We start from the raw sequence: 26891 nt of genomic DNA on the forward strand, positions 1-26891 counted from the left end.
GGTATGATGGAGCCATGACCGCTTGGAAGAAACTCAGTGAAAAAGAAGGGAGCTGAGGACGAGGAAAGATGTTGGATGTTGAAACATTCTCCATCAGATAAAAATATGAACAAAACAAATGGGCTCTCCCTCTCCTCGGCAGCTGCTTTGTCCTGGTGTTGATGAAATTGTGAGATAGCTCGGAAACAACAACTGTCGAGTCTCTTACCAATAATTAATTAATTAATTAAAAGGGAAGACTGCAGTAACCCAGTAAGTCTGGAGTTGTCTGGAAAAAAAGAATGATGAATTGTGTTTCAACCTTGCAACATTTATTCGGGAACATCGCATAATAACGGATTTCATAGATTGAAGATGAATTGATGACAGCATTGAATATTATCAATATAGGATATTACAACATTTTTCGAGAGTTTTCCTATCATAGCATGTATTAGAGCACAATTAAACAACTAGATCAGAAATAAACAAAGAAAAAACGGTCGCATATAAAAGTTATAAAGGTTTGAAGTCATTGTAAGTAGTCTCTGGCCACACCACAATAACTAAACATCCTTGTTTTGAATCGCTTACTGTAGCAGTGACACCATCCTCACGTTGAATATCATATCCATGTTTCAACCGCGGTGTGAATCGAAACGGGCTGAAAATATTACATTGTTATGAGACTCAGAAGCAAACAGTGTTTACCTGGTATATTTCCGACGTTGCTCGAACAAAACTGCATCTTCGAATAGATCAGTGAGCACTTCCAAAATATTCACGGTACCAGTTCTAGCCAAGAAAAACTTAAGTCTCGGACACCCTCCAGCAAGCCAGTGCTTCAGAAATACATTCAAATCAGTATTAGTGAGACTAGATGATTCCAGACAAATATCGATTCCATCCATTGTCAGCAGATTCTGAATTGTCACCCATTTTCCATCGATGATATCTAAGCAATCGATCTTCCGAAACTTTTCAGAATAACGAAAGTTTGGAGGAGCAGTTGTATACAGCCATTTTTTGACGGAGGCGGTGCAATCTCTCAGTATGTGTAAATATTGTTCTTCTGACAGCTCTTCTTTTCTGTCTACAAAAAGAGCAGAATGTAATGGTGCCCCTTCTTGTCTACTGTTAACCCAGTCGACCAGCCAAATCGACTGTTTGCAGAATGAAATTTCCAACATATAAATGTTGAGAAGACTGGTGACATAAACGATGAATGTCCTCAATCCATCTACTTCATCTATTTTGAATGCCTTCAGATACCCGTCCACTGGGTCTATTTTGATTGGTACTTCTTCTTTTTCCCAAGTAATAAACTCTAATATTTTGCTGCTTGGTTTGATGGATGAATCAAAGTCCAACGCAGAGAATACATAACTGTGTCCCGAGAATGAGAAAACGAGAGGAGTATCACGTGAAGTATGGATACGCCCATTGATTGGTTTTCTGTGATGAGCTTTGATTACAGAGTGACTTTTGCGAGAGGCTAAGGACAACGCGATTCTGAAAAATAAATTCTGTAGTATAAAACAAAACTAGATGGGAGGAAAGACTCACAATGAATTCAGTTCCATAGAATCGATAATCAACTTCAACGCGACAGAAGGCATACGGAGAAGAGGGAAGGGGGACGTCATACTGGGAGAGAAGACGTGAGAGAAAATGAATAGGAGAGAAAGGATGGGGGAAGGTGGGATATTTATGAGAGAAACTGTTGTAAACAAGCAGAATGTGAGTGACATGGGAAAACTACAGTAGCCCGTTCACCAGAATTGTTGATTCTATGGACTGTTTGAAAAACTTTTCCAACATAATTTTCCAAAAACTAGAACAAGTTTTTCGCATTTTTGATTCATTTCAAAATTGTTATTTCAATGTCTACATAGATGAAAAATCCCCTGGTGAAATCCCTGGTGAACGTGATAAAAGGATTTTTCTTACAATTTACAACACAAATAAAAATATCGATTGTTTATGGAGTGTATAGATCACAAGTAAAGCTTCATTTTTGTAGCTGACAACTTTTTTGTACGGGCACATCCTAAGAAGTTATAGGCAGCCAATGTAAACAGCTCAAAAACCTCTCCTTTTAGCACTGAAGAAGGGCAACAATTGTGAGAAATTACTTTGGCGATTGCTAACTCACTAGTGAGTGCTCATACAAAAATGTTGTCAAATACAAAAATAAAGCTCTACTTTTGATCTATACACTCCATAAACAGTCGATATTGCGATACCAGCTGGGAGGCCGTGGAACACTCACAAAGTTGACCATTTTCAACTTAAAACTGCAAGTTTCGCATTCTTTATGGCCAGTAATGTATATCTACTTGCTGATAATTTTTGCATATAAGACATATAAGAAAAACTTTGCACATAAGAAAAACTGAATTTACTTTTACTTAAAATAGATTCCTAAATAATAAAAAAACGGAATTTTTAGCTTAACTACATGTTTTAAAAAGTTCAACTATTTTAGCAAATGTGCTAGGCGAGCTAGAATGGTGACAGTAAAAGATTTAGCCGAAGTTGTGGTCCGGCCTGACTTATTGCATTATACCTTTTTGAGAAATGGGTCCACAATTCAGCAGCCTCCATTTCAAAATTCAGAGAGCCCGCAAATTACGGCAAATTCTTCAAAGCTCACTTTGAAGAAAACTAGCGTTGTAAGAAAAAGGCTGATTATTTATACAGGTCTAGTACAAAACGAGGCACCAGGGTATCAACGGTAAGGCTTTACTAATAAAAAGTTCAATGTATTCACATTTATTCAGAAACTCGAAATAAGAAACAGGGAAATAGTTCATCCATCCAAGATTTCTGCAGTGCCGACGAGAACTTTGCCAGCTTCCTCTTTTGCATCTTCATAAACCTCATCGGTCTTTTTAGCTAGAATTTCGACAGCTAAACCGATAGGATCAAACCATCCTTTTCGGACATAGCCGTCACGATTATTCTTCAGATTGCACAGATTACCATTGGGGAAACTACCATCCGGGCATTGGGAGGCTGGGGGACCAGAGATAGCTGGAGTGTCACTGAAATTAGCAATTTCTACTTTTGAAAGACTGGGATTGGCAATCACTCACGAAGAATCAGTCACGGCACTGATGATACGAACTCCTGTCTTCATACAAGTTGAGATGTAACTAGCCATTGTTTTCTTTCCAACTGCAGATACTAAGTCATACATCACCGACTTCCCTTCATCAACGTTTCCGATATCAAAATAAAATTATGAGAAATGATTGACGGTTGTGGACAGGTATCAGTAAAAGCGAGTTGTTCCAAAATCTTCTTCTCCAGTTTCGGATCGTAGGTGAGTTCATTCCTATTGGCAACTTGGTACTTTTCAGCGAATTTACTTCTCTGTCTGTTGACAGTCTCGAGATGGATTTTCCAGGGAGAGCGAGGATCACACAAAACGGCAGGAGCCAGAAGGAGCAGGGAAATCAAGAGTGATTTCATGATTGAGCGACTTCAGAGAGAAGTTTGAACTGAACGAAACTACAATAGACCCAGCTTATATAGGGAGATAGATCTGATAAGATTGTTATCAAAGTTCAATAAAAGAGTTATCAAAGATACTAATCTGAAGATCCTTATCACTGGGCTAACACGTTGGCGTGATGAAGTTCCATAGTTCAGCGAATCGAATAAATCATTATGAGCTTGCTGATAAAAGAGTTACTGTCGAAACTTTGGTCCAATCAAATCCCCAATGACCGTCAGCCTTGCAGTATACACACGTCTCCGGCTAGTCGGTTTCTCTTCCATTCTCATTTGACTTCGGTTTGTCGTTGGTCGAATAGTTGCTTGAGATTCTCATTTTCGAGTTATCCTTGGAAGATGACTTCTCTAAACGGTCCAGCTTAATACTTTCTGTCGAATTATCGAAGATGTGATTTAGTCCAGAAAGATTTATTGTCCAGAATAATATCAGAATAAAAAGGAAACGCGTGTCTGTTTTCATACAACTCAAATAAAAACATAAACATAATTTTTAATATAAACATTCGTACATATAAAATATTACTATCAACATAACGTTTGACGTATCGTCATCGCTGACGACTGCAGCAAGAGAATTACCACAAGAGACGAGAAGAAGAGATATTGTTGATGCATTGTTGAAATGACTTGAATATCCAAAAAAGCCATCCATAATAGCGTCCCAGATAGTGGATAATGCCGATATCGTCAAATACGGTATCAGACGATATTAATTCTAGAAACTTGATGAATTGGTAGTCCTGTGCAATGAGTGTGCGGTGATCTATTGATGATGAAATATTAAGCCTCTGATCCACATTTGCCAGTGCAGTTTTCAATGTTGATTGACGAATAGGCGTATTTCATTCTTTTGTCCAGAAATTGAGCAATTGACATATGCCTAAATGGTTGGACATTCAATCATAGCTACAATTTTTTTGAAAGGAGACGATTGGCAATTAACCAGAAGTTGTCCGTACATGAGTAACATTCGTGGATTGAAACTTAATATTATATCTTTGGTCATCTCCGCGTCGAGTTTACCTTTGTTGTAGTTCAACTGGGACCCGATGATTGTGATTGTGTCCAGCAGTTTCCTCTGATCAGCTGTTGTCTCTGATTTTGCGTACCTCATGTCCTTAACTACTTGGCCAATTCGGTCACGATTCTCTTCTTATTGTAGTACTTCTTTCGAAGTAGATCCACGGCCTTCTAGTAGTTCTCTTCTGTCAATTTGAATTGTCTCATCAGCTCTTTGGGTTCTCCCTCCAATGCATTGATGAGGCAGTTGAACTTCAGTAGATCGTTTTGGTCGATTTCCATTGAATTTTGGCACGTTCGGCATGCTTTGTGCCATCTGCTGATTGATGCGCCATGTACAAAGAAGCTTTCAATGGGGGACGCTGCTCTATGTGACTGACTGAAAAGTTAATAACAGATGCGACTTACAGTGAAAAGTTTATTTTCAACGCACCTCATGGATAACCTCATGATACATGAAAAAAACAAAATTCACAGAAAATAAAAATACACAGGTTTAGGGCAGCCACCTGGCGCCCAGAGGGGGAATACTGAATAGAAATGAAAGTTGTGGAGGTTGTCTTTCACTCGGGCTTCTATCAAACATGACGCATGGTTGCATTTGTTCCGATGCCGTTTTTTTTGTGTAAAAGTGTAACAGTAAGTTGGCTGAAGAGAGAGGGAAAGATTGTTGGAATCAAAATAAACTTTAATGAAGGTAATTCTGCACAATGAATCCCATTGTAGCATTTTAAAATGGTAATATTTTCAGTGTTGATACAGCAAGGGCTATCCAATTCGCATCCAAACTTGAACCCCGGTTGGAATCCATTCCGGACACGTCAACTCGAGTTTTTGCATATAATAGAACTGATCCCTGTTGTGCTGAAAAATGTCTGTCTGTAAATCTGTTTATCCGAATGTAAACTATACCCATTTCAGATGAAAAGTCCACTTCTGGCTGTGCTTATGCGTATGAATAGCGTCATCGGGCTTAGCGGGTTCCGGACTTGTCACAGTGTTCATTTCAAAAGTGGTGGATTCGGTGGCAGGGAATTTGATGGTGGACTGATCCAAATTGTAGAGCTGAAATTGTGACGAATGCTATGATACGTAGATGGGAATGGGGTGTGATCACCACAAGACTAGCATTGTCTAGACCATAATCATACATCATGGTGAGACGGATTTGGGCTGAAATAAGAGCGTTTTTGGTTTCAAAACAGACCTACAGACAGTTTTGGATCTCAAAGAAGAACTTACTCAAATTCGTGGCATTTTTCGCTTCACAAATGTTCACTTCCACATATCCATTCATAGAAAACTTTTGAATAAAATCAACGGTTTGGTACCAGCGAACTGGTGGCTGTCGACCACGCACCTCCTCCAAAAAGTTTTCAGTTATCAGCTCAGGCATATGTTTCAGAGATTCTTGCATATAGTCGATGGTGGCTGGACAGAGGGCATGGAACTTCGTGATGTACCAATGATTGTCTCCGTGTTTGTTCTGTTATTAGATATTGAATTTATGTTTTTATATTCAGGAAGACAATGACTCACAAAGGAAAGCCGAATCTTGAAATTCCATTCATGTATGCTCGCATTCTCTCTCAATCCGATTTCAAGTCTCATTGTGATTCTGGCAGTCATCTCGGTGTCATGTACACTCAACATTTGGACTGTCACATAATCCGTATCAGTTCTATTTGGAGGCTTCCACATTTGACTCAATCTTCGATACCAGGATCTTATCATTTCTGAAACATACTTTTCGAGTTCCTACTACCCTCATGATTACACTCACTTCCAGTATATGCTGGAAACTTGGTTTCTTCGTTGTGACTACACACTCCTGCTTCCAAATACTCATCATTTTTCTCCAATGCATCCAACCAAAGCGACGGGATCTCATAATCTGTTTGCTCCAAATACTTGACCGACGCGGGTGACATGACGTCGAAAAGCGCACGAACATCTACGTTGTTCTCCTCTTTCAATGCTTTCAGAGACTCTTTTTGTACTCCAACATCTGTGTATTCATGGTTGACTATTCCGTGTTCAGTACAACCACCACCGACGACGATGTGCACGATTTTGTAGGAGCCTTGCTTGTTGACTACCTGCAACGAATGGACTGTACAAACAGACGGTTTTTGTCTCTCACCTGATACTTGAACTCCACATTATAGATCATTGTAACATTGTATCCCCACCAAGAAGACAATTGAAATTTGGAAAATAATTTCAAAACATCTTTGGTAGTGTTTGGAAAAGTGTAAAATGTGTATGGAGCGTTCGGCTCGATTGGTTTGAACGTGTTGCGATTTTTGTGAAGGAACATGTTGAATTGGACTGAAAACTGGGTACTGTAACTATGAGAAGTCCATCTGGTTCTACCGTACGTTGGTTCAATTTGAACGGAGAATTGCAGATCTCTGCCACCATATTCTCATCTTGAGCGGCGTAGATCAATGCGGCATGACTTTTCCATAACGGATCTCTGAGCGAAGATTGCCAACGAAAGTTCTGAGAGATTTCTTCTCCCAACTTGTTCTTGACAGACTCTACATATTTGTCATCTTTTTCCATCCAATCTCGAAGTACTTGCGCATTCACTGAAATATTTTTTAATTTCCCAATATTTTGAAAAAGATAAACTCACTTATCCTCGCCACCATTTTTGGATCTCTTAGATTGAATCTCTTCCCGATGGATTTGAAAACTTCATTCACTTTTTTGGTCCTATTTCCATGTTTGTTTTCATGTTGATAACAAAAATGGAGTGGAATGCAGATGCAGTAAAGTAGAAAGAGAGTTCTAAACATCATAGCGAGGCGAAAGTTTTTCGAACTAAATTTGCAAGTGTTGGAGTTTGGAAAGAGTGGAAAATAGGGCTCACGTGAAGGTCAGAACAACTTATTTCACTGGAAAAATGACAAGTTGGTCTGAATAGCCATACTTGTCAATCCCGGGCAGGCTCTGCACGGTCCGGAAAAGCCCGAAGATCCAGTCCGGGTAGAACGAAAGTTTTGAAGGCCCGTCCCAAACATCGGTTTAAAAAAAGAAACAATATTTTTAAAAACATTTTTTATTGAAAATGTGAACTAATTCTGAAAAATTGTCGAGCGTTTTTTTTTTAAATTTGATCTTTGAATTTTGGCGCCAACTACCCCACTTTCTTTCGAACCTTTGTGCCTTCTGGCCGGGCCTTAATTTCGCTGACAAGGCCGGGGCCGAACCATTCCTTTCTTCCTTCTTCTCTGCTGGAAGACTCATCTTGTTCATTTCAGCCGGCGCCCTCGCCATCAAACTGGTTGCTGCATCCATCGGTTCAATGATCTGATTGATGCACCATGTACGGAGATGCTTTCAGTGGGGGACGTTGTTCGCTCTTTATGACTGAAAAGTTAGTAACAGATATGACATATTTTTACGATTTTTTTGATGGAGACAGACACAAATCTAGGAACAAAGTCTTCTGAGGGCTCCATGGTTCTTTATGGATTGTACCCGATCGGTAAGTTTTTACGATAGACCATTCCATCTCCCTGGAATTACTCACGACGGAACTGCTTGACCGCACCATCTGGAGTGTTGGTACATTCGACGGTGATACGGTTGGTGTCCTCCTGTCCAAAGGCGAAAGCATCACGGGACACAGCCAAAAGAACATCTTCCTTTGGGTCGAGAACTCAAAATGGTGGATCGGCTCCAAGTCTCTTCATGTTGGTTGTCTTGATTCCATACCCAATACGACGAGCCGAAGAGTTGATCACATTGATGTGGTAGGTGTGATTGTCATCCTAAGGAGCATTGAAGACAATCTTGGTTCCTGACTGGGTCTGGATGTCTCCTGGTGGGACGGATTGGGCCATAGTGTTGGTTGGTTGGAAGGAGTTGTTGAGAATACAATTGTATCTAGTAAAACGTGAAATAGTAAAAAGTTGATTTTCAACGTCCCTCATGATAACCTGTTATGCACGAAAAAACAACATTCGCAAAAAAAAATAGTGGGATTCGGAATCAAGTTTATTGAAGGATTTTATGCATAATGAATGCTACTGTAGCATTCCAAATGTTAATATTTTTGATACAGCAAGACAAAAAACTATCCAATTCGTAAATAATTTGGAACCTCGCTTGCAAGAATTTCCGGACACGTCAACTCAAGTTTGTGAATATAATAGAACTGATCCCTGTTGTGCTGAAAATGTCTGTCTGTACATCCGTTTATTCAAATGTAAACTATACCCATTTCAGATGAAAAGTCCACTTCTGGCCGTAAAACCATCCATCGTCCTTTTTTAGTGGTTTTGTCACAGTGTTCATTTGAAAAGTGGTGGATTCGGTGGCAGGGAATTTGATGGTGGAAGGAATCAACCTGTAGCCCTGGAATATTTCAAAGCGTTAAAATACGTAGATGGGAATAGGGGGGGGGGGATTACCACAAGAGTAGTGTTGGCTGGAAGATGTTTATGCATCATGGTCAGACGGATTTGGGCTGAAATAAGAGCTTTTTGGTATCGAAACAGATCTACAGACAACTATGGATCTCAAAAAAGAACTTACTCAAATTTGTTGCTTCTCTTGATTCACAAATGTTCGCTTCCACATATTCATTCATCGAAAACTTTTTAATAAAATCTACGGACGAGTACCATTGAGCCGGTTGCGCTTGACCACGCACCTCCTCCAAGAAGTGTTCAGTTATCAGCTCAGGCATGTGTTTCAGAGATTCTTGCATATAGTCGATGGTGGCAGTACAGAGGGCATGGAACTTTGTAATGTACCAATGATTGTCTCCGTGTTTGTTCTGTTAATAGATATTGGTTTTATGTTTTTATATTAAGGAAGACAATGACTCACAAAGGAAAGCCGAATCTTGAAATTCCATTCATGTATGGTCGCGTTCTCTCTCAATCCGATTTCAAGTCTCATTGTGATTCTGGCAGTCATCTCGGTGTCATGTACACTCAACATTTGGACTGTCACATAGTCCAAATCATTTTTATTTGGCGGCTTCCACATCTGACTCAATCTTCGATACCAGGATCTTATCATTTCTGGAATAAACGTTCCAGGTTTCAATTACCCTTATTCTCATACTCACTTCCAGTATATGCTGGAAATTTGATTTCCTCATTGTGATTACACACTCCTGCTTCCAAATACTCATCATTTTTCTCCAATGCTTCCAACCAGACCCATGGAATCTCATAATCTACCTGCTCCAAATACTTGATCTTCGCCGGTGACATGATGTCGAAAAGAGCTTGAACATGTCGATTATTCTCCTGTTTTAGTGCTTCCAGAGCCTCTTTCTGTACTCCAACATCTGTGTATTCATGGTTGACTATTCCGTGTTCAGTGCAACCACCACCGACGACGATGTGCACGATGTCGAAACGACCTTGCTTGTCGATAACCTGAAACAAATGGACTGTTCAGACAGGCGGTTACTATCTCTCACCTGATACTTGAACTCCACATTATAGATCATTGTAACATTGTATCCCCACCAAGAAGACAATTGAAATTTGGAAACTAATTTCAAAACATCTTTGGTAGTGTTTGGAAAAATGTAAAATGTGTATGGAGCATTCGGATCGATTGGTCTAAACGTGTTGCGGTTCTTGTGAAGGAAATAGTTGAATTGGACTGAAAACTGGGTACTGTAACTCTGGGGAGTCCATCTGGTGTACCCTGGTTCAATTTGAACGGAGAATTGCAGATCTCTGCCACCATATTCTCATCTTGAGCGGCGTAGATCAATGCGGCATGACTTTTCCATAACGGATCTCTGAGCGAAGATTGCCAACGAAAGTTCTGAGAGATTTCTTCTCCCAACTTGTTCTTGACAGACTCTACATATTTGTCATCTTTTTCCATCCAATCTCGAAGTACTTGCGCATTCACTGAAATATTTTTTAATTTCCCAATATTTTGAAAAAGATAAACTCACTTATCCTCGCCACCATTTTTGGATCTCTTAGATTGAATCTCTTCCCGATGGATTTGAAAACTTCATTCACTTTTTTGGTCCTATTTCCATGTTTGTTTTCATGTTGATAACAAAAATGGAGTGGAATGCAGATGCAGTAAAGTAGAAAGAGAGTTCTGAACATCATAGCGAGGCAAAAGTTTTTCGAACTAAATTTGCAAGTGTTGGAATTCGGAAAGAGTGGAAAATAGGGCTCACGTGAAGGTCAGAACAACTTATTTCACTGGAAAAATGACAAGTTGGTCTGAATAATCATGAATTATGAAAATTGACATTTTCGCAAAAAAAATATATAAAAAATTGAATTTTGGCGCCTACTACCACTACTTCACGTGAGCCCTATTTTCCACTCTTTCCGAATTCCAACACTTGCAAATTTAGTTCGAAAAACTTTTGCCTCGCTATGATGTTCAGGACTGTCCTTGTACTTTTCTGCATCTTCGTTCCACTCCATTTTCGTTACCAACATGAAAACAAACATGGAAATAGGACCAAAAAAGTGAATGAAGTTTTCAAATCCATCGGGAAGAGATATATAATGAGAGATCCGAAAATGGTGGCGAGGATAAGTGAGTTTATCTTTTTTAGTTTTGGAAAAAAAGAAGATATTTCAGTGAATGCGCAAGTATATCGAGATTGGATGGATAAAGATGACGACTATGTTGAATCTGTGAAGAACAAGTTGGGCGAAGAAATCTCTCAAAACTTCCGTTGGCAATCTTCGCTCAGAGATCCCTTATGGAAAACTGCGCTCAGAGATCCGTTATGGAAAAGTCATGCCGCATTGATCTACGCCGCTCAAGATGAGAATATGGTCGCAGAGATCTGCAATTCTCCGTTCAAATTGAACCAACGTACAGTAGACCAGATGAACTGCCCAGAGTTACAGTACCCAGTTTTCAGTCCAATTCAACATGTTCCTTCACAAGAACCGCAACACGTTCAAACCAATCGAGCCGAATGCTCCATACACATTTTACACTTTTCCAAACACTACCAAAGATGTTTTGAAATTATTTTCCAAATTTCAATTGTCTTCTTGGTGGGGATACAATGTTACAATGATCTATAATGTGGAGTTCAAGTATCAGGTGAGAGATAGTACTGACGGTATAGACAGTCCATTCGTTTCAGGTAATCAACAAGCAAGGCTCCTACAAAATCGTGCACATAGTCGTCGGCGGTGGTTGCACTGAACACGGAATAGTCAACCATGAATACACAGATGTTGGAGTACAGAAAGAGGCTCTGAAAGCATTGAAAGAGGAGAACAACGTAGATGTTCGAGCACTGTTCGACGTCATGTCACCCGCGTCGGTCAAGTATTTAGAGCAAACAGATTATGAGATCCCATCGCTTTGGTTGGATGCATTGGAGAAAAATGATGAGTATTTGGAAGCAGGAGTGTGTAATCACAATGAGGAAACCAAGTTTCCAGCATATACTGGAAGTGAGTGTGATAATAAGGGTAATTGAAACCTGGAACGTTTATTCCAGAAATGATAAGATCCTGGTATCGAAGATTGAGTCAAATGTGGAAGCCTCCAAATAGAACTGATACGGATTATGTGACAGTCCAAATGTTGAGTGTACATGACACCGAGATGACTGCCAGAATCACAATGAGACTTGAAATCGGATCGAGAGAGAACGCGAGCATACATGAATGGAATTTCAAGATTCGGCTTTCTTTTGTGAGTCATTGTCTTCCTTAATATACAGGATGGCTGATAAGTATTGAGACATGTATTTCACTGCATAGAAAAAAATCTAGGTGTCCATTTCAGAAAATAACTATATTTTTTGAATCAGTACAACATTATGACCAGCTTTTTAAAAAAAGTACTATTTTTGATTCCGTGGTCGCGTGCCAAACGTCCAGATGTGACAAGGGAAAAGTGACTCTGCGCCGTAGGTAGTTATCACATTCATTGATTGGCTCATATCTACAGGAGCACAAATTTTTCGAGACTAGGAATTTGGTTGGTGACAGCTGAGATGTTATCCTCAAAATTATATTAAAACAAGAAAACAGATAAACGCATGGTCACGGATCCACGAGGGCTTCAAGTGCAACTTGTAGTAAAAAAGAAAAATGAACAAAATAGCGAGTTTTGAGATAAACCGTCACAAAAATTGAGGACAGAATATAGGAAGAATTCAACAATTCTGAACTGAATTTACAATGTCTAATACATGTTTTGATCATATTGTTTTCAGGTTATCGCATTCTTATGAGTTGATAATCATGGTTCTCCATTATTTGCTTCAAAAGCTAGACCTTCGGATATCAGAGAGGCCCCCACTCTCCTTAATTCCGAAAAATTCGATTTGAGGGCTGAGAAATGTTCAGAAAGTCTACCGTAAGCTATTTAGACCAATAATAAGACAATCGAATAATTGTTGACCGCTATATTATTGAATCTCCTTGGTTGATCTTGAAACCTTCTTACCCGCGGCGCAGAGTCACTTTTCCCTTGTCACATCTGGGCGTCTGGCACGCGACCACGGAATCAAACCTAGTATTTTTTTTCAAAAGCTGGTCATAATGTTGTACTGATTCGAAAAATATAGTTGTTTTCTGAAATGGACACCTTGAGTTTTTTTCTATGCAGGGAAATCTGGGAAATACGTGTCTCAATACTTATCAGCCACCCTGTAGAAACAAAACCAATATCTAATAATAACAGAACAAACACGGAGACAATCGCTGGTACATTACAAAGTTCCATGCCCTCTGTCCTGCCACCATCGACTATATGCAAGAATCTCTGAAACATATTCCTGAGCTGATAACTGAGAACTTTTTGGAGGAGGTACGTGGCCAATCGCCACCAGTTCAGTGGTACCAATCTGTAGACTATATTCAAAAGTTTTCGATAAATGGATATGTGGAGGCGAACATTTGTGAAGCGAAAGATGCAACGAATTTGAGTAAGTTCTTGGTTTTTGAGATCCATAAGTGCCTGTAGGCCTGTTTCGATGCCCAAACGTTCATGTTTTCAGCCCAAATCCGTCTCACTATGAAGTATATCTATGGTGTAGCCAATGCAACGCTTGTGGTAATTCCTTCTTGCTTCCTTCTTTCATAACTTTAAAATTTAAGCTCTACAAATTGGATCATTCCACCATCAAATTCCCTGCCACCGAATCCACCACTTTTGAAATGAACACTGTGACAAGCCCGCGAGCCCAGGAGCCATATGGATGGTTGTACAGCCAGAAATGGACTTTTCATCTGAAATGGGTACAGTTCACATTTGGATAAACAGATGTACAGACAGACATTTTTCAGCACAATAGGGATCAGTTCTACTATATTGAGAAACTTGAGTTGACGTGTCCCAACTTGTACAAGACTTATCTGGAATTTCACGATATTCAATCTTTTATAAGATTCAAATAAGAGAAGAAAAATGAGTATGGCATTGGAACTGTTTTAATGAAATAAATTTTGAAGCATTTGGATTTTTTGAGATTATACATTTTTGGATTATTTAGTTTCCCTCTCTCCTCAACCAACTCACTGTTACACTGCTACACAAAAAAGCGGCCCCGGAACAAATGGAACTATGCGTCATATCTAATAGAAGCCCGAGGGAAGGACAACCTCCACAACTTTCATTTCTATTCAGTATTCCCCCTCTGGGCGCCAGGTGGCTGCCCTAAACCTGTTTATTTTTATTTTCTGTGAATTTCGTTTGCTTTCGTATATAAAAGGTTATCATGAGGTGCGTTGAAAATAAACTTTTTATTGTAAGTCATATCCGTTATTAACTTTTCAGAATCAATCAGGTCATTGATCTGACCAATTTGGTGGCGAGTGCGCAGGCTGAAATGAAAAGGATGAGTCACCCTGCAGAGAAGGAGGAAGAAAGGAATGGGGGAGAATCCTTTTTCCCTTACCGCAATCAGCAGATGGCACAAAGCATGCCGAACGTGCCAAATTTCATCCGATTTCGAAAACTTCTGGTTACTTTTCGAAACGTCATTAAAACAAAATGGGATTCAAAACGAACTATTGAAGTTCAACTACCTCATCAATGCATTGGAGGGAGAATCCAAAGAGCTGATGAGGCAGTTCAGGTTGACGGAAGAGAACTACCAGACGGCCGTGTGTACTCGATGTACTTTGTACATCTCCCACTTTCTTTTCCCCGCTCCCATCCGATATGATTCATAGGCTTTTAGTCTTGAATCATTCTTTCTATCTGTTTTAATTGAATTCTTTCACCCACACATTTTCTGTCTGGCTCCGCCTCTGCTCAGTATAAAAGCAGAGGCGAGAGCTAATCTTTTATCTTTCAATAAAGGTTCAATTACCCAAGTTTGATGTCTCTACAGATCATCGCCCTGCAACCACGCAAACCAGTGGGATGTGCGGATGATTCAGTACTAAAATCAGTACTGTAGAGAAATAACTGTACCTTGCTTGACCATACCCGAGTTGTGACTGCTCTCTGAGCGAGCATTTTAATGGCCCCTCACAAAATAAGCTCCCCAGCAACTGGTGGCCCGGCCTAGGCCGGCAATTACCACTATTGCGCCCCAGGCTCGACGTTATTGGTCGAGAAGATTTTAGTCAGAGCGAGCACCCCCCAAAGGACACCTTGCGTTTCACAGTGGATCTACTTCACAAAAAGTATTACGACAAGAGAACGACTGTCACAGACTTGACCAGACAACTCAGAGCAGTAAAAGCAAAATCTGAAACAATATCTGATCAGAGAAAGCTACTGAACACCATAACAATAATTGTGTCTTAATTAAACGAAAATCGAGGTCAACTCAACGCAGAAATAACCAAGGATGTAATAGTGGATGAGAATTCGTGAGAAAATCGAGGATCTGAAGATGGATTCTTAGGAAGACAGGACAATTGGACAGCTCCTGGAAAAAATGGATGCAGTGATTACCAGAGAAAAACAACTCAATATCATTATTCACGTCACACTTTCAGTCAAAAACAGAACCAATAAAGTAACAAAAGAAGTCAAACTTATCAGAAAAGCTGACTATGCATCTATCAACTATTTGTTGTGTAACACTGATTGAATACTTAGGTTCTGTATCCTAAACGTCGATGGAATGTATGAACATCTCTACTCATTTCTACAAAGACAATCAGGAGATCGGAAGAAAAGTAGAAGGAGGGTTCTGAACATCATAGCGAGGTGAAAGTTTTTCGGACTAAATTTGCAAGTAGAATTTGGAAAGAGTGGAAAATAGGGCTCACGTGAAGCTCAATACAAAGTGGTTCGCGGGGAAAATGACAAATTGGTCTGACTAGGGAATGGCTCACACAATGGTTGGAGATACAGAACATGATATATATCACCGGAAAGCTGACGTTTCCCTGATTCCGAATCTACGTTCAGTTTTTGCAATGGCGCTCCCAGTTTTAAGAAATCCGGCTCCAAAGTTTGTGTAAATTTTAGTGCTAAAACTCGAGTTTCCAACCCGCGTGTTGCCGCAACACGTAAACCCATTCGGGGAATAGTACTATTTTACCCCACCTGTAACCCCCTCGACGTACTACCCCACCTGTAACCCCCTCGACCATTCGACCACTGGTTTAACTATTCCCCGAATGGGTTTACGTGTTGCGGCAACACGCGGGTTGGAAACTCGAGTTTTAGCACTAAAATTTACACAAACTTTGGAGCCGGATTTCTCAAAACTGGGAGCGCCATTGCAAAAACTGAATACAGATTCGGAATCAGGGAAACGTCAGCTTTCCGGTGATATATATATCATGTTCTGTATCTCCAACCATTGTGTGAGCCATTCCCTAGTGAATAACCATACTTGTCAATCCCGGGCTTTTTGGCGCCAACTGACATGTCATTTTTCCGTGAAATAATTAGTTTTGTCCTTCACGTGAGCCCTATTTTCCACTCTTTCCATATTCCAACACTTGCAAATTTAGTTCGAAAAACTTTCGCCTCGCTATGATGTTCAGAACTCTCCTTCTACTTTTTATCATATGCATTCCGCTCGATTTTTGTTTCCAACATGAAAACGGAAATAGGACCAAAAAAGTGAATGAAGTGGTCCAATCCATCGGGAAGAGATACATAATGAGAGATCCGAAAATGGTGGCAAGGATAAGTGAGTTTAACTTTTTCAAATTTTGGGAAATTAAAAAAATATTTCAGTGAATCAGAAAGTACTTGATGATTGGATGGAGAAAGATGACGACTATGTGGAGTCTGTGAAGAACAAGTTGGGCGAAGAAATCTCTCAAAACTTCCGTTGGCAATCTTCCCTTAAAGATCCGTTATGGAAAACTGCGCTCAGAGATCCGTTATGGAAAAGTCATGTCGCATTGATCTACGCCGCTCAAGATGAGAATATGGTCGCAGAGATCTGCAATTCTCCGTTCAAATTAAACCAAGGTACAGTAGACCAGATGAATTCCCCAGAGTTACAGTACCCAGTTTTCAGTCCAATTCAACATGTTCCTTCACAAAAATCGCAACACGTTCAAACCAATCGATCCGAATGCGCCATACTCATTCAGCGTTTTTAATACTACTAAAGATGTTTTGAAATTAGTTTCCGAGTTTCAATTGACTTCTTATTGGGGATACAATGTTACAATGATCTATAATGTGGAGTTCAAGTATCAGGTGAGAGATAGTACTGACGGTATAGACAGTCCATTTGTTTCAGGTAGTCAACAAGCAAGGTTCCTACAAAATCGTGCACATCGTCATCGGTGGTGGTTGCACTGAACACGGAGTAGTCAACCATGAATACACAGATGTTGGAGTACAAAAAGAGGCACTGGAAGCACTAAAACAGGAGAATAATGTAGATGTTCGAGCTCTTTTCGACATCATGTCACCGGCGTCGATGAAGTATTTGGAGCAAACAGATTCTGAGATCCCATCGCTTTGGTTGGAGGCGTTGGAGAAAAATGATGAGCATTTGGAAGCAGGAGTGTGTAATCACAACGAGGAAACCAAGCTGCCAGCATATACTGGAAGTGAGAGTAATCATGGAGATACTAGGAACTCGAAAAGTATGTTTCAGAAATGATAAGATCCTGGTATCGAAGATTGAGTCAAATGTGGAAGCCTCCAAATAAAACTGATACGGATTATGTGACAGTCCAAATGTTGAGTGTACATGACACCGAGATGACTGCCAGAATCACAATGAGACTCGAAATCGGATTGAGAGAGAATGCGAGCATACATGAATGGAATTTCAAGATTCGGCTTTCCTTTGTGAGTCATTGTCTTCCTGAATATAAAACATTTAAACCAGTATCTAATAACAGAACAAACACGGAGACAATCATTGGTACATTACAAAGTTCCATGCCCTCTGTCCTGCCACCATCGACTATATGCAAGAATCTCTGAAACATATGCCTGAGCTGATAACTGAGAACTTTTTGGAGGAGGTGCGTGGTCAACCGCCACCGGTTGTCTGGTACCAATCTGTAGATTTTATTCAAAAGTTTTCAATGAATGGATATGTGGAGGCGAACATTTGTGAAGCAAGAGATGCAAAGAATTTGAGTAAGTCCTTTTTTGAGATCCATAACTGTCTGCCGGCCTGTTTCGAAGCCCAAACGTTCATGTTTTCAGCCCAAATCCGTCTCACTATGAAGTATATCTATGGTGTAGCCAATGCTACACTTGTGGTAATTCCTTCCTTTTTCCTTCTTTTATAACTTTAAAATTTAAGCTCTACAAATTGGATCATTCCACCATCAAATTCCCTGCCACCGAATCCACTACTTTTGAAATGAATACTGTGACAAGCCCGCGAGCCCAGGAGCCATATGGATGGTTGTACAGCCAGAAATGGACTTTTCATCTGAAATGGGTACAGTTCACATTTGGATAAACAGATGTACAGACAGACATTTTTCAGCACAATAGGGATCAGTTCTACTATATTGAGAAACTTGAGTTGACGTGCCCCAACTTGTACAAGACTTATCTGGAATTTCACGATATTCAATCTTTTATACGATTTAAATAAGATAAGAAAAATGAGTATGGCTTTGGAACTGTTTTAAATAAATTAAATTTTGAAGCATTTGGATTTTTTGGTATTATACCTTTTTGGATTATTTAGTTTCCCTCTCTCCTCAATCAACTTACTGTTAAACAAAAAAGCGTCATCGGAACAAATGCAACTATGCGTCATATCTGGTAGAAGCCCGAGGAAAGGACAACCTCCCCAACTTTCATTTCTATTCAGTATTCCCCACGATAAGAAGAGGATCATGACTGAATAAACCAGGCAGCTAAGGACAGTCACAGCAAAATCAGAGGCAACAGCTGATCAGAGGAAACTGCTGGACACAATCACAATCATCGGGTCCCAGTTGAACGACAACAAAGGTCAACTCGACGCGGAGATGACCAAAGATATAATATTGGATGAGAATTCGTGAGAAAATCGAGGTCATGAAGATGGATTCCCAGGAAGACTGGACAATTGGACAGCTCCTGGAAAAAAATGAATGCAGTGATTACCAGAGAAAAACAACTCAATATCATTATTCACGTCGCACTTTCAGTCAAAAGCAGAACCAAAAAAGTAACAAAATAAGCCAAACTCATCAGAAAAGCTGACTATGCATCTATCAACTACTTGTTGAGTAACACTGATGAATACTTAGGTTCTCTAGCCTAAACGCCGATAGAATGTATGAAAATCTCCACTCATTTCTACAAAGACAATCAGGAGATCGGAAGAAAAGTAAATGAAGAGTTCTGAACATCATAGCGAGGCGAAAGTTTTTCGGACTAAATTTGCAAGTGTTGGAATTTGGAAAGAGTGGAAAATAAGGCTCACGTGAAGTGGTGGTAGTTGGCGCCAAAATTCAAACTTTTTGAAATTTGTTCCTCGAAAAAGTCAATTTTCATTATTCATAATTATTCAGAACAACTTGTCATCTTCCCGTGAAATATGTTGTTTTGACCTTCACGTAAGCCCTATTTTCCACTCATTCCATATTCCAACACTTGCAAATTTAGTTCGAAAAACTTTCGCTTCGCTATGATGTTCAGAACTCTGCTGCTTCTTTTTTGCATCTGCATTCCACTTCATTTTTGTTATCAACATGAAAACAAACATGGAAATAGGACCAAAAAAGTGAATGAAGTTTTCAAATCCATCGGGAAGAGATTCAATCTAAGAGATCCGAAAATGGTGGCGAGGATAAGTGAGTTTGACTTTTTCATATTTTGGGAAATTAAAAAATATTTCAGTGAATCAGAAAGTACTTGATGATTGGATGGAGAAAGATAACGGCTATGTGGAGTCTGTAAAGAACAAGTTGGGCGAAGAAATTTCTCAAAACTTTCGTTGGCAATCTTCCTTTAAAGATCCGTTATGGAAAACTGCGCTCAGAGATCCTTTATGGAAAAGTCATGTCGCATTGATATACGCGGCTCAAGATGAGAATATGGTGGCAGAGGTCTGCAATTCTCCGTTTAAAATGAACCAGGGTACAATATTCTATGGACCAGATGAGCCCCCTAAAGTTACAGTACTCATTTTTCAGTCCAATTCAACATGTTCCTTCACAAAAATCGCAACACATTTAAGCCAATCGATCCGAACGCGCCATACTCATTCAACGTTTTGAACACTACCAAAGATGTTTTGAAAGTAGTTTCCGAGTTTCAATTGACTTCTTGGTGGGATTACAATGTCACGATGATCTATAATGTGGAGTTCAAGTACCAGGTGAGAGACAAGAACCGTCTGTCGGTACACATGCCAGTTTCAGGTAATCAACAAGCAAGGTTCCTACAAAATCGTGCACATCGTCGTCGGTGGTGGTTGTACTGAACATGGAGTAGTCAACCATGAATACACAGATGTTGGAGTACAGAAAGAGGCCCTTGAAGCTTTAAAACAAGAGAATAATCGACATGTCCGTGCGCTTTTTTACATCATGTCACCGGGGGAAATGAAGTATTTGGAAACAGATTATGAGATTCCGTCAATCTGGTTGGAGGCATTGGAGAAAGATGAGGAGTTATTAGATGCGGGAGTGTGTAACCACAATGAGGAAACCAAGCTGCCAAAATATACTGGACGTGAGTGTAATCATGAGGGTAGAAGGGACTCGAAAAGTATGTTACAGAAATGATAAAATCCTGGTATCGAAGGTTGAGTCAAATGTGGAAGCCGCCAAATAGAACTGATACAGATTATGTGACAGTCCAAATGTTGAGTGTACATGACACCGAGATGACTGCCAGAATCACAATGAGACTCGAAATCGGATTGAGAGAGAATGCGACCATTCATGAATGGAATTTCAAGATTCGGCTTTCCTTTGTGAGTCATTGTCCTCCTGAATATAAAAACATAAATTCAATATCTAATAACAGAACAAACACGGAGACAATCACTGGTACATTACAAAGTTCCATGCCCTCTGTCCTGCCACCATCGACTACATGCAAGAATCTCTGAAACATATGCCTGAGCTGATAACTGAAAACTTTTTGGAGGAGGTGCGTGGTCAACCGCCGCCGGTTTACTGGTACTCCTCCGTAGATTTTATTCAAAAGTTTTCAATGAATGGATATGTGGAGGCGAACATTTGTGAAGCAAGATATGCAAAGAATTTGAGTAAGTCCTTTTTTGAGATCCATAACTGTCTGCAGGCCTGTTTAGAAATCCAAACCTTTCCTATTTCAGCCCAAATCCGTCTCACGATGATGCATAAACATTTTCTAGTCAACACTACTCTTGTGGTAATCCCCCCCCCCCCCCCCCTATTCCCATCTACGTATTTTAACGCTTTGAAATATTCCAGGGCTACAATTTGATTCCTTCCTCCATCAAATTCCCTGCCACCGAATCCACCACTTTTCAAATGGACACTGTGACAAAACCACCAAAAAAGGACGATGGATGGCTGTACAGCCAGAAGTGGACTTTTCATCTGAAATGGGTATAGTTTACATTTGGATAAACATATGTATAGACAGACATTTTCAGCACAACAGGGATCAGTTTTACTATATTGAGAAACTTGAGTTGACGTGTCCGGAAATTCTTGCGAGCGAGGTTGCATCCTATTTACGAATTGGATAGCTTTTCGTTTTGCTATATCAACAGAATGACACTATAGATATTAACATTTGGAATGCTACACTGGGATTCATTGTGCAAAATTACCGTCAATAAAGTTTATTTTGAATCCAACAATCTTTCCCTCTTTCCTCAATCAACTTACTGTTAGACTGTTACACAAAAAGCGACATCGGAACAAATGCAACAATGCGTCATTTCTGGTAGAAGCCCGAGGGAAGGACAACCTCCACAACTTTCATTTCTATTCAGTATTCCCCCTCTGGGCGCCAGGTGGCTGCCCTAAAGCTGTGTATTTTTATTTTCTGAGAATTTTGTTTGTTTTCGCGTATCATGAGGTTATCCATGAGGTGCGTTGAAAATAAACTTTTCACAGCAAGTCATATTTGTTAATAACTTTTCAGTCACAAGGAGTAGCGTCCGGTCTCCGGTTTCTCGACAAGAAAACGGATGAAACATAACCGTGAGATGTATCAGCTGTCTTGAAGAACATCTCAGTGACACCTGTAGAAGATATTGGACAACAGAAGCACGACGGGACAGATTGCACCAGCGTTCAAGATGCACGAGATGTCTCCGTCCTCATCCAAACTCGCCAACCCACAGATTCCCACCACCAAAACCATGTTACTACTGTAACAGCATTGGAAATCATCACCGAAGTGTATGCAGACTACGACCACAGTAATAACCCAGGCATCAGTCAGTCCAGTTGTAATTCAGCTATGTGAGTGTGCTGAATCATCTAGAGTGTGCTGAATCATCTAGATTCGCACTTTGATCAACTCGCAACAGTTTCATTCATCACAATATCTTTATCAAAACATTATTGATTATCATGTGAAATATATTTAATTGAATTCCTGCCCCCCCTCCCACATTTCACCCGATTGGTGCTCAGTGTAACAAGGGTGACTGAATCAGCCCTTTACAATTTTTCCTATTTCATTTGGATTTTTATTTTTGGCCATGGAACTTTATCGTACCTATTCGCCAACGTGTTAGCCCAGTGATAAGAATCTTCAGATTAGTTTTTTTGATAATTTTTTATTGAACTTTGATAACAATCTTATCAGATCTATCTCCCTATATAAGCTGTGTCTATTGTAGTTCCCCTCAGTTCAAACTTCTCTCTGAAGTCGCTCAATCATGAAGTCACTCTTGATTTCCCTGCTCCTTTTGGCTCCTGCCGTTATGTGTGATCCTCGCTCTCCCTGGAAAATCCATCTCGACACTGTCAACAGACAGAGAAGTAAATTCGCTGAAAAGTACCAAGTTGCCAATATGAATGAACTCACCTACGATCCGAAATTGGAGAAGAAGATATTGGAACAACTGGCTTTTACTGATACCTGTCCAAAACCGTCAATCATTTCTCATAATGGTTTCGATTTTTATTTTGATATCGGAAACGTTGATGAAGGGAAGTCGACGGTGTATGATTTAATATCTGCAGTTGGAAAGAAAACTATGACTAGTTACATCTCAACTTGTATGAAGACAGGAGTTCGTATCATCAGCGCCGTGACTGATTCTTCGTGAGTGATTGCCAATCCCAGACTTTCAAAAGTACAAATTGCTAATTTCAGTGACACTCCAGCTATCTCTGGTCCCCCGACCTCCCAATGCCCGGATGGTAGCTTCCCCAGTTCTGATTTTGGTGGATTGTGCAAACTGAAAAAAAATCGTAAGGGCTATGTTCGAAAAGATGTGTTTGATGATTTTGCGAAGTGGATCTGCGTCCCGAAGAAGGGCTTCCGTTGTTATTAACATTGAGTTTCTGAATAAACGTGGATACATTAAACTTGTCATTAGTAAAGCCTTACCGTTAAGTACTCGACAAGGTTTTACGACCCTGGCGACTCATTTTTGACCGAAACTGAATAAAATTCTGCATTTTCTTCAAATTTTTTATTGTCACTTTTCAAGCTCGTCTAGCGCAATTACTAACTTTGAAATTGAAATGTGTATGTAGTTAAGCTGAAAATTCCGTTATTCCGTTATTTTGAAATCGTATTTCACGTAAAAGTAGATACTGGTGTTTTATATCGTCTAGTATGCTCATTTTCTTTCCGTCGTTCAGAATTCTGGCCTTGCTGACCTACAAATTCGGATAAAAATGAATAGGCTCCTATAATCTTAGAGTCCCAACAATATTCATTGTTTGTTCTCACGCCCATCTCATCATTTCAATTCGTGAGCCAGTGCTAAAATAAAACAAAAGGGTGAAGACATTTTTATGACCCCTTTGATGGAGATGAGGCGCTCCGATTACCGCACCATCTTCCCTCACTATAGGGTATCCTTTTTTCTTTTACCGTCCGCTCTGACTCCGCCCACTGACCTTTTCAACAGATGTTCTTTCTTGTAAACATCAAATCGAATCTACAAATGTTCACACTTTCAACATTTCTGTTTTCTTTTTAGGATGATGGAGAGGGGTCAAATATTCCCTGCAGCATGCACCTTTTCTCACATAAAGTGACATCATAAATATTTTGCCACCTATACGTTCTTCGATTCCAAACGATTCACGCAAACACTCAACTCATAGAAGATGTCCAAAGCTGGGGGACTCCTCTCTTTCTCTATCTATCTCTCGCTATCGTTCACTATTATTCTACAGGCGGTACAATTTTCGAATTTTTTGGGTTTTTCGGTCAAAAATGTTCGAAAAAATTCTTTATGTTTTTTTTGAAAATTGTTTAGAAGGGGTTTTTTCGCACAGCACTGACCCCACGAAAGTCCTAGAATCCTCTGCGCACACTTTTTTTCGTTCCCCGATTTACGTGGTGTCCCATAACATGTAGTACTTTTCTCCAAACTGTCGAAGGAGGAGAGAGATGCAATCACATTGCCATTGCTCAGTTGTGTCATTTTTGCCTCCCCATACTATTTCTTCCCCTCTCTCTTTCTCTGTTTTCTCTTTTCTCTTTTCCTGTCATCATTTTTAATTCTTATAAATAAGAAAACGTCTCAAGATCATAAGAAATGTAGGAGATTGAATATATGTAGATTTTATAAATCAGTGGAAACTGTAAAACTGTATTAGACCAGGTGGTTGAATAAGCCGGGATTCGATCAACAGACTCCCAGCCTAGAAATTTAATTAAAAGAAAGCTTCGAGGTGTTTTAGAAGCTCACATTTTAGAAGTTCACAATTTAATTTTTGACAATATTTGTGGATCCTTCTAATACAGGGTTTACGGTAGTTGTTTTTAAGAAAATTCCTCAAGAACTCGACCTTCAGGAATATACAACCATACTAGTCAAAGCCCGGATAGTTGGTGCCAAAACTCAAAATTCAAAAATTTTTCCATCTTTTGAATTTTTTTCGCGGAAAAGTCAAATTTTCGACTTTGACTCATAATTAAAAGAAATTCTGAAAAAATCATCAAAAATGTTTACATTTTTGATGAAAAACTGGAAAAATGTTTTGAAAAAACTAATTTTTGGGGCCTTTGGGGGCCTTCGGGCTGGGCCGGGTCTTTAAAAATTTTTCGAGCTTTTTTCTACAAACCGAAAAATGGCATACCCGTGACAACTCTTCGTATCATGTCTTATCTTCTTATCTTATCAGGCCAACTTATCATGGCTAGGTTTACTGGAGACTTTTCCATCTCAAATTCGTAGTTATCACAATTACACAAAACAGTTTTCACACTACCCTTCATAACAGATTCCGTAGTGTCGAACAAGCCAGCATGCAATAGAACACGTGCACTTTCCTTCTTCATTACCACTTTCTACCTCGTACACACAAACACCAGTCCCTGTTTCCTCTCCGTTCTCTATTTCTCTCATTCCTAATCATAAAGTGACCTTTCCCCTCTTTTTACTTTATTCAAAAGTGGTAAAGAGAACTTTTTCCTCTTCTCTTTTTGCTTCGTTTTTATTATTGATTCTCAACTGAAACTGTGGGTTTTCAGATCTTTCAACTAGCATACGGAATGCAGCGTGGAAATCAATACAGCGGAAACTATCATCGTAAGTTTAGGTTAGAAATTTAAATTCCTAAATAAAAGCAAATTTCCAGAAGGACCACGATTTCGAGGCGCGTATCATGAACATCGTGGAGGACATCGTGGAGGACATCGTGGAGGATCGTGGAGGGTTGGTAAGACTTTTGATTATATTTTTTCAATTTATGTCTTTTAATTCCAGGTTATACTCCACAAAATTCTGGACGTCATCCGAATATTGGATACACCAACCGAGGATATCATCAAAGTGCCGAGAATCGAAACGGCCATCAGAACTTCCAAGGTAACTTTCATAATCCGTATGTACCGTAACAATGTTTCATTTTTCAGCGCCTCACTATCATCCGTATGCTCGTGGCCACGGAAATCGAGGACATCAAAATTCATTCAGTAAGTTCTTGATTTCCATAATGACAATAAATGCTAGATATTCCAGATCGTCGCCGAGAAGAATTCAATCATCAAAATTACTATCAGGATCAAGGACGCTTCGGACAGGGTGAGATTTGAAACTTTCAGATTTGAAAATACTTGAAGTCGATATCACAATCAAATTTATAATTTCAGATCAGTCGCTTCAACGTCCATCACTGGAAGGATACGATCATTTTTCCCAAAGAAATTCACAACGTACGTTTTTTATTTTTTCAAAAACGCAGTTTTCTGAAAATCGAAAATTTCAGAAGGCATCTCAAATCATCGCCAAGACTATAGCCGACCAATTGGAGCTTCTGCCGGTGGAGCTCCACACTTCCCCCAAACACCAAGATTCGAGAGTCAGCCAGGCCACCGTCAAGAATTTGGTAAATTTTACCGTCGATACCCTGGAAATTCGTCACGTAAGTTTTCCTTTGATTCAAAATGTTTTCCAAATATTCGAGAATTTCAGAAGGTATTCCCAATTCACGTGAGGACTACAGACGTTTTGGGGACGTTGCTTCAGATGGCGACCCGCATCGACCACTACGATCCAACCATCGTCAAGAATTCGGACGTTTCGACCGGTCATTTTATGGAAGCTCCCAACGTACGTTTCCCATTCTTTTATTCTAATGTCCCTGGAAAATTTGAGAATTTCAGATGTCGCCCCAAGTCATCATCATCAAAACAATCATCGCTTTGTTGCAGCTATCCAACACGGAGATTGTGAGTTAAAACTAACCAGATGGATCATTTACGCTAAGCACCCGTTTTGTTTCAGATCAAAATCCACCTCACCGTCAATCAGGAGTCGACACCACGCCGCGCCCACACCAAGACCCACACCAACGCGTCGAGGATGAGGACCTCCGCGTCGCTCTCTTTCGTAAGATTTCTTTTTTTTC

General features: G+C 39.8%; 8 protein-coding genes and 1 pseudogene across 9 annotated transcripts; 5 read left to right on the forward strand and 4 right to left on the reverse strand.

Annotated features, from left to right (window-relative positions):
* Positions 1–495: 495 nt before the first annotated feature.
* GCK72_007089 (uncharacterized protein) lies at positions 496–1625 on the reverse strand (the record flags this gene model as incomplete). Its single annotated transcript, XM_003099807.2, has 3 exons — positions 496–643; positions 691–1491; positions 1546–1625. The coding sequence occupies 3 exons, from the start codon at positions 1623–1625 to the stop codon at positions 496–498; spliced, it is 1029 nt and encodes a 342-aa protein (XP_003099855.2).
* Positions 1626–2791: 1166 nt separating this feature from the next.
* GCK72_007090 (uncharacterized protein) lies at positions 2792–3456 on the reverse strand (the record flags this gene model as incomplete). Its single annotated transcript, XM_053725975.1, has 3 exons — positions 2792–3026; positions 3078–3192; positions 3252–3456. The coding sequence occupies 3 exons, from the start codon at positions 3454–3456 to the stop codon at positions 2792–2794; spliced, it is 555 nt and encodes a 184-aa protein (XP_053590169.1).
* A 1656-nt stretch (positions 3457–5112) lies between these two features.
* Positions 5113–6261, forward strand: GCK72_007091 (uncharacterized protein; the record flags this gene model as incomplete). The annotated part of the gene is made up of 5 exons (XM_053725976.1): positions 5113–5218; positions 5273–5394; positions 5443–5580; positions 5927–6000; positions 6045–6261. 5 exons carry the CDS (start codon positions 5113–5115, stop codon positions 6259–6261), a joined length of 657 nt encoding a protein of 218 aa, XP_053590170.1.
* Positions 5290–7178, reverse strand: GCK72_007092 (uncharacterized protein; the record flags this gene model as incomplete). The annotated part of the gene is made up of 9 exons (XM_003099854.2): positions 5290–5385; positions 5434–5586; positions 5639–5694; positions 5764–6007; positions 6061–6257; positions 6305–6620; positions 6665–6852; positions 6903–7115; positions 7163–7178. 9 exons carry the CDS (start codon positions 7176–7178, stop codon positions 5290–5292), a joined length of 1479 nt encoding a protein of 492 aa, XP_003099902.2.
* A 1125-nt stretch (positions 7179–8303) lies between these two features.
* On the reverse strand, positions 8304–10478 carry GCK72_007093 (annotated as a pseudogene). Its single transcript has 9 exons — positions 10463–10478; positions 10203–10415; positions 9971–10158; positions 9611–9926; positions 9367–9563; positions 9070–9313; positions 8946–9001; positions 8789–8889; positions 8304–8418 (listed from the first exon to the last, which is right to left on the reverse strand). Coding segments are annotated over exons 1-9 (1446 nt in total).
* Positions 10479–10904: 426 nt separating this feature from the next.
* Positions 10905–13769, forward strand: GCK72_007094 (uncharacterized protein; the record flags this gene model as incomplete). The annotated part of the gene is made up of 8 exons (XM_003099844.2): positions 10905–11070; positions 11116–11355; positions 11405–11592; positions 11636–11951; positions 11999–12195; positions 13192–13435; positions 13508–13563; positions 13608–13769. 8 exons carry the CDS (start codon positions 10905–10907, stop codon positions 13767–13769), a joined length of 1569 nt encoding a protein of 522 aa, XP_003099892.2.
* A 2683-nt stretch (positions 13770–16452) lies between these two features.
* On the forward strand, positions 16453–18364 carry GCK72_007095 (uncharacterized protein; the record flags this gene model as incomplete). The annotated part of the gene is made up of 8 exons (XM_003099855.2): positions 16453–16612; positions 16660–16899; positions 16949–17133; positions 17177–17492; positions 17540–17736; positions 17790–18033; positions 18103–18158; positions 18203–18364. 8 exons carry the CDS (start codon positions 16453–16455, stop codon positions 18362–18364), a joined length of 1560 nt encoding a protein of 519 aa, XP_003099903.2.
* Positions 18365–19678: 1314 nt separating this feature from the next.
* Positions 19679–22314, forward strand: GCK72_007096 (uncharacterized protein; the record flags this gene model as incomplete). Its single annotated transcript, XM_053725977.1, has 10 exons — positions 19679–19694; positions 19741–19980; positions 20037–20221; positions 20265–20577; positions 20625–20821; positions 20875–21118; positions 21188–21243; positions 21306–21443; positions 21491–21559; positions 22072–22314. 10 exons carry the CDS (start codon positions 19679–19681, stop codon positions 22312–22314), a joined length of 1701 nt encoding a protein of 566 aa, XP_053590171.1.
* A 418-nt stretch (positions 22315–22732) lies between these two features.
* On the forward strand, positions 22733–23353 carry GCK72_007097 (uncharacterized protein; the record flags this gene model as incomplete). The annotated part of the gene is made up of 2 exons (XM_003099823.2): positions 22733–23121; positions 23173–23353. 2 exons carry the CDS (start codon positions 22733–22735, stop codon positions 23351–23353), a joined length of 570 nt encoding a protein of 189 aa, XP_003099871.2.
* Positions 23354–26891: the final 3538 nt, after the last annotated feature.

The sequence above is a fragment of the Caenorhabditis remanei genome, chromosome II (genome assembly GCF_010183535.1).
Source record: "Caenorhabditis remanei strain PX506 chromosome II, whole genome shotgun sequence".
NCBI classification, from domain to species: Eukaryota; Metazoa; Nematoda; class Chromadorea; order Rhabditida; family Rhabditidae; genus Caenorhabditis; species Caenorhabditis remanei.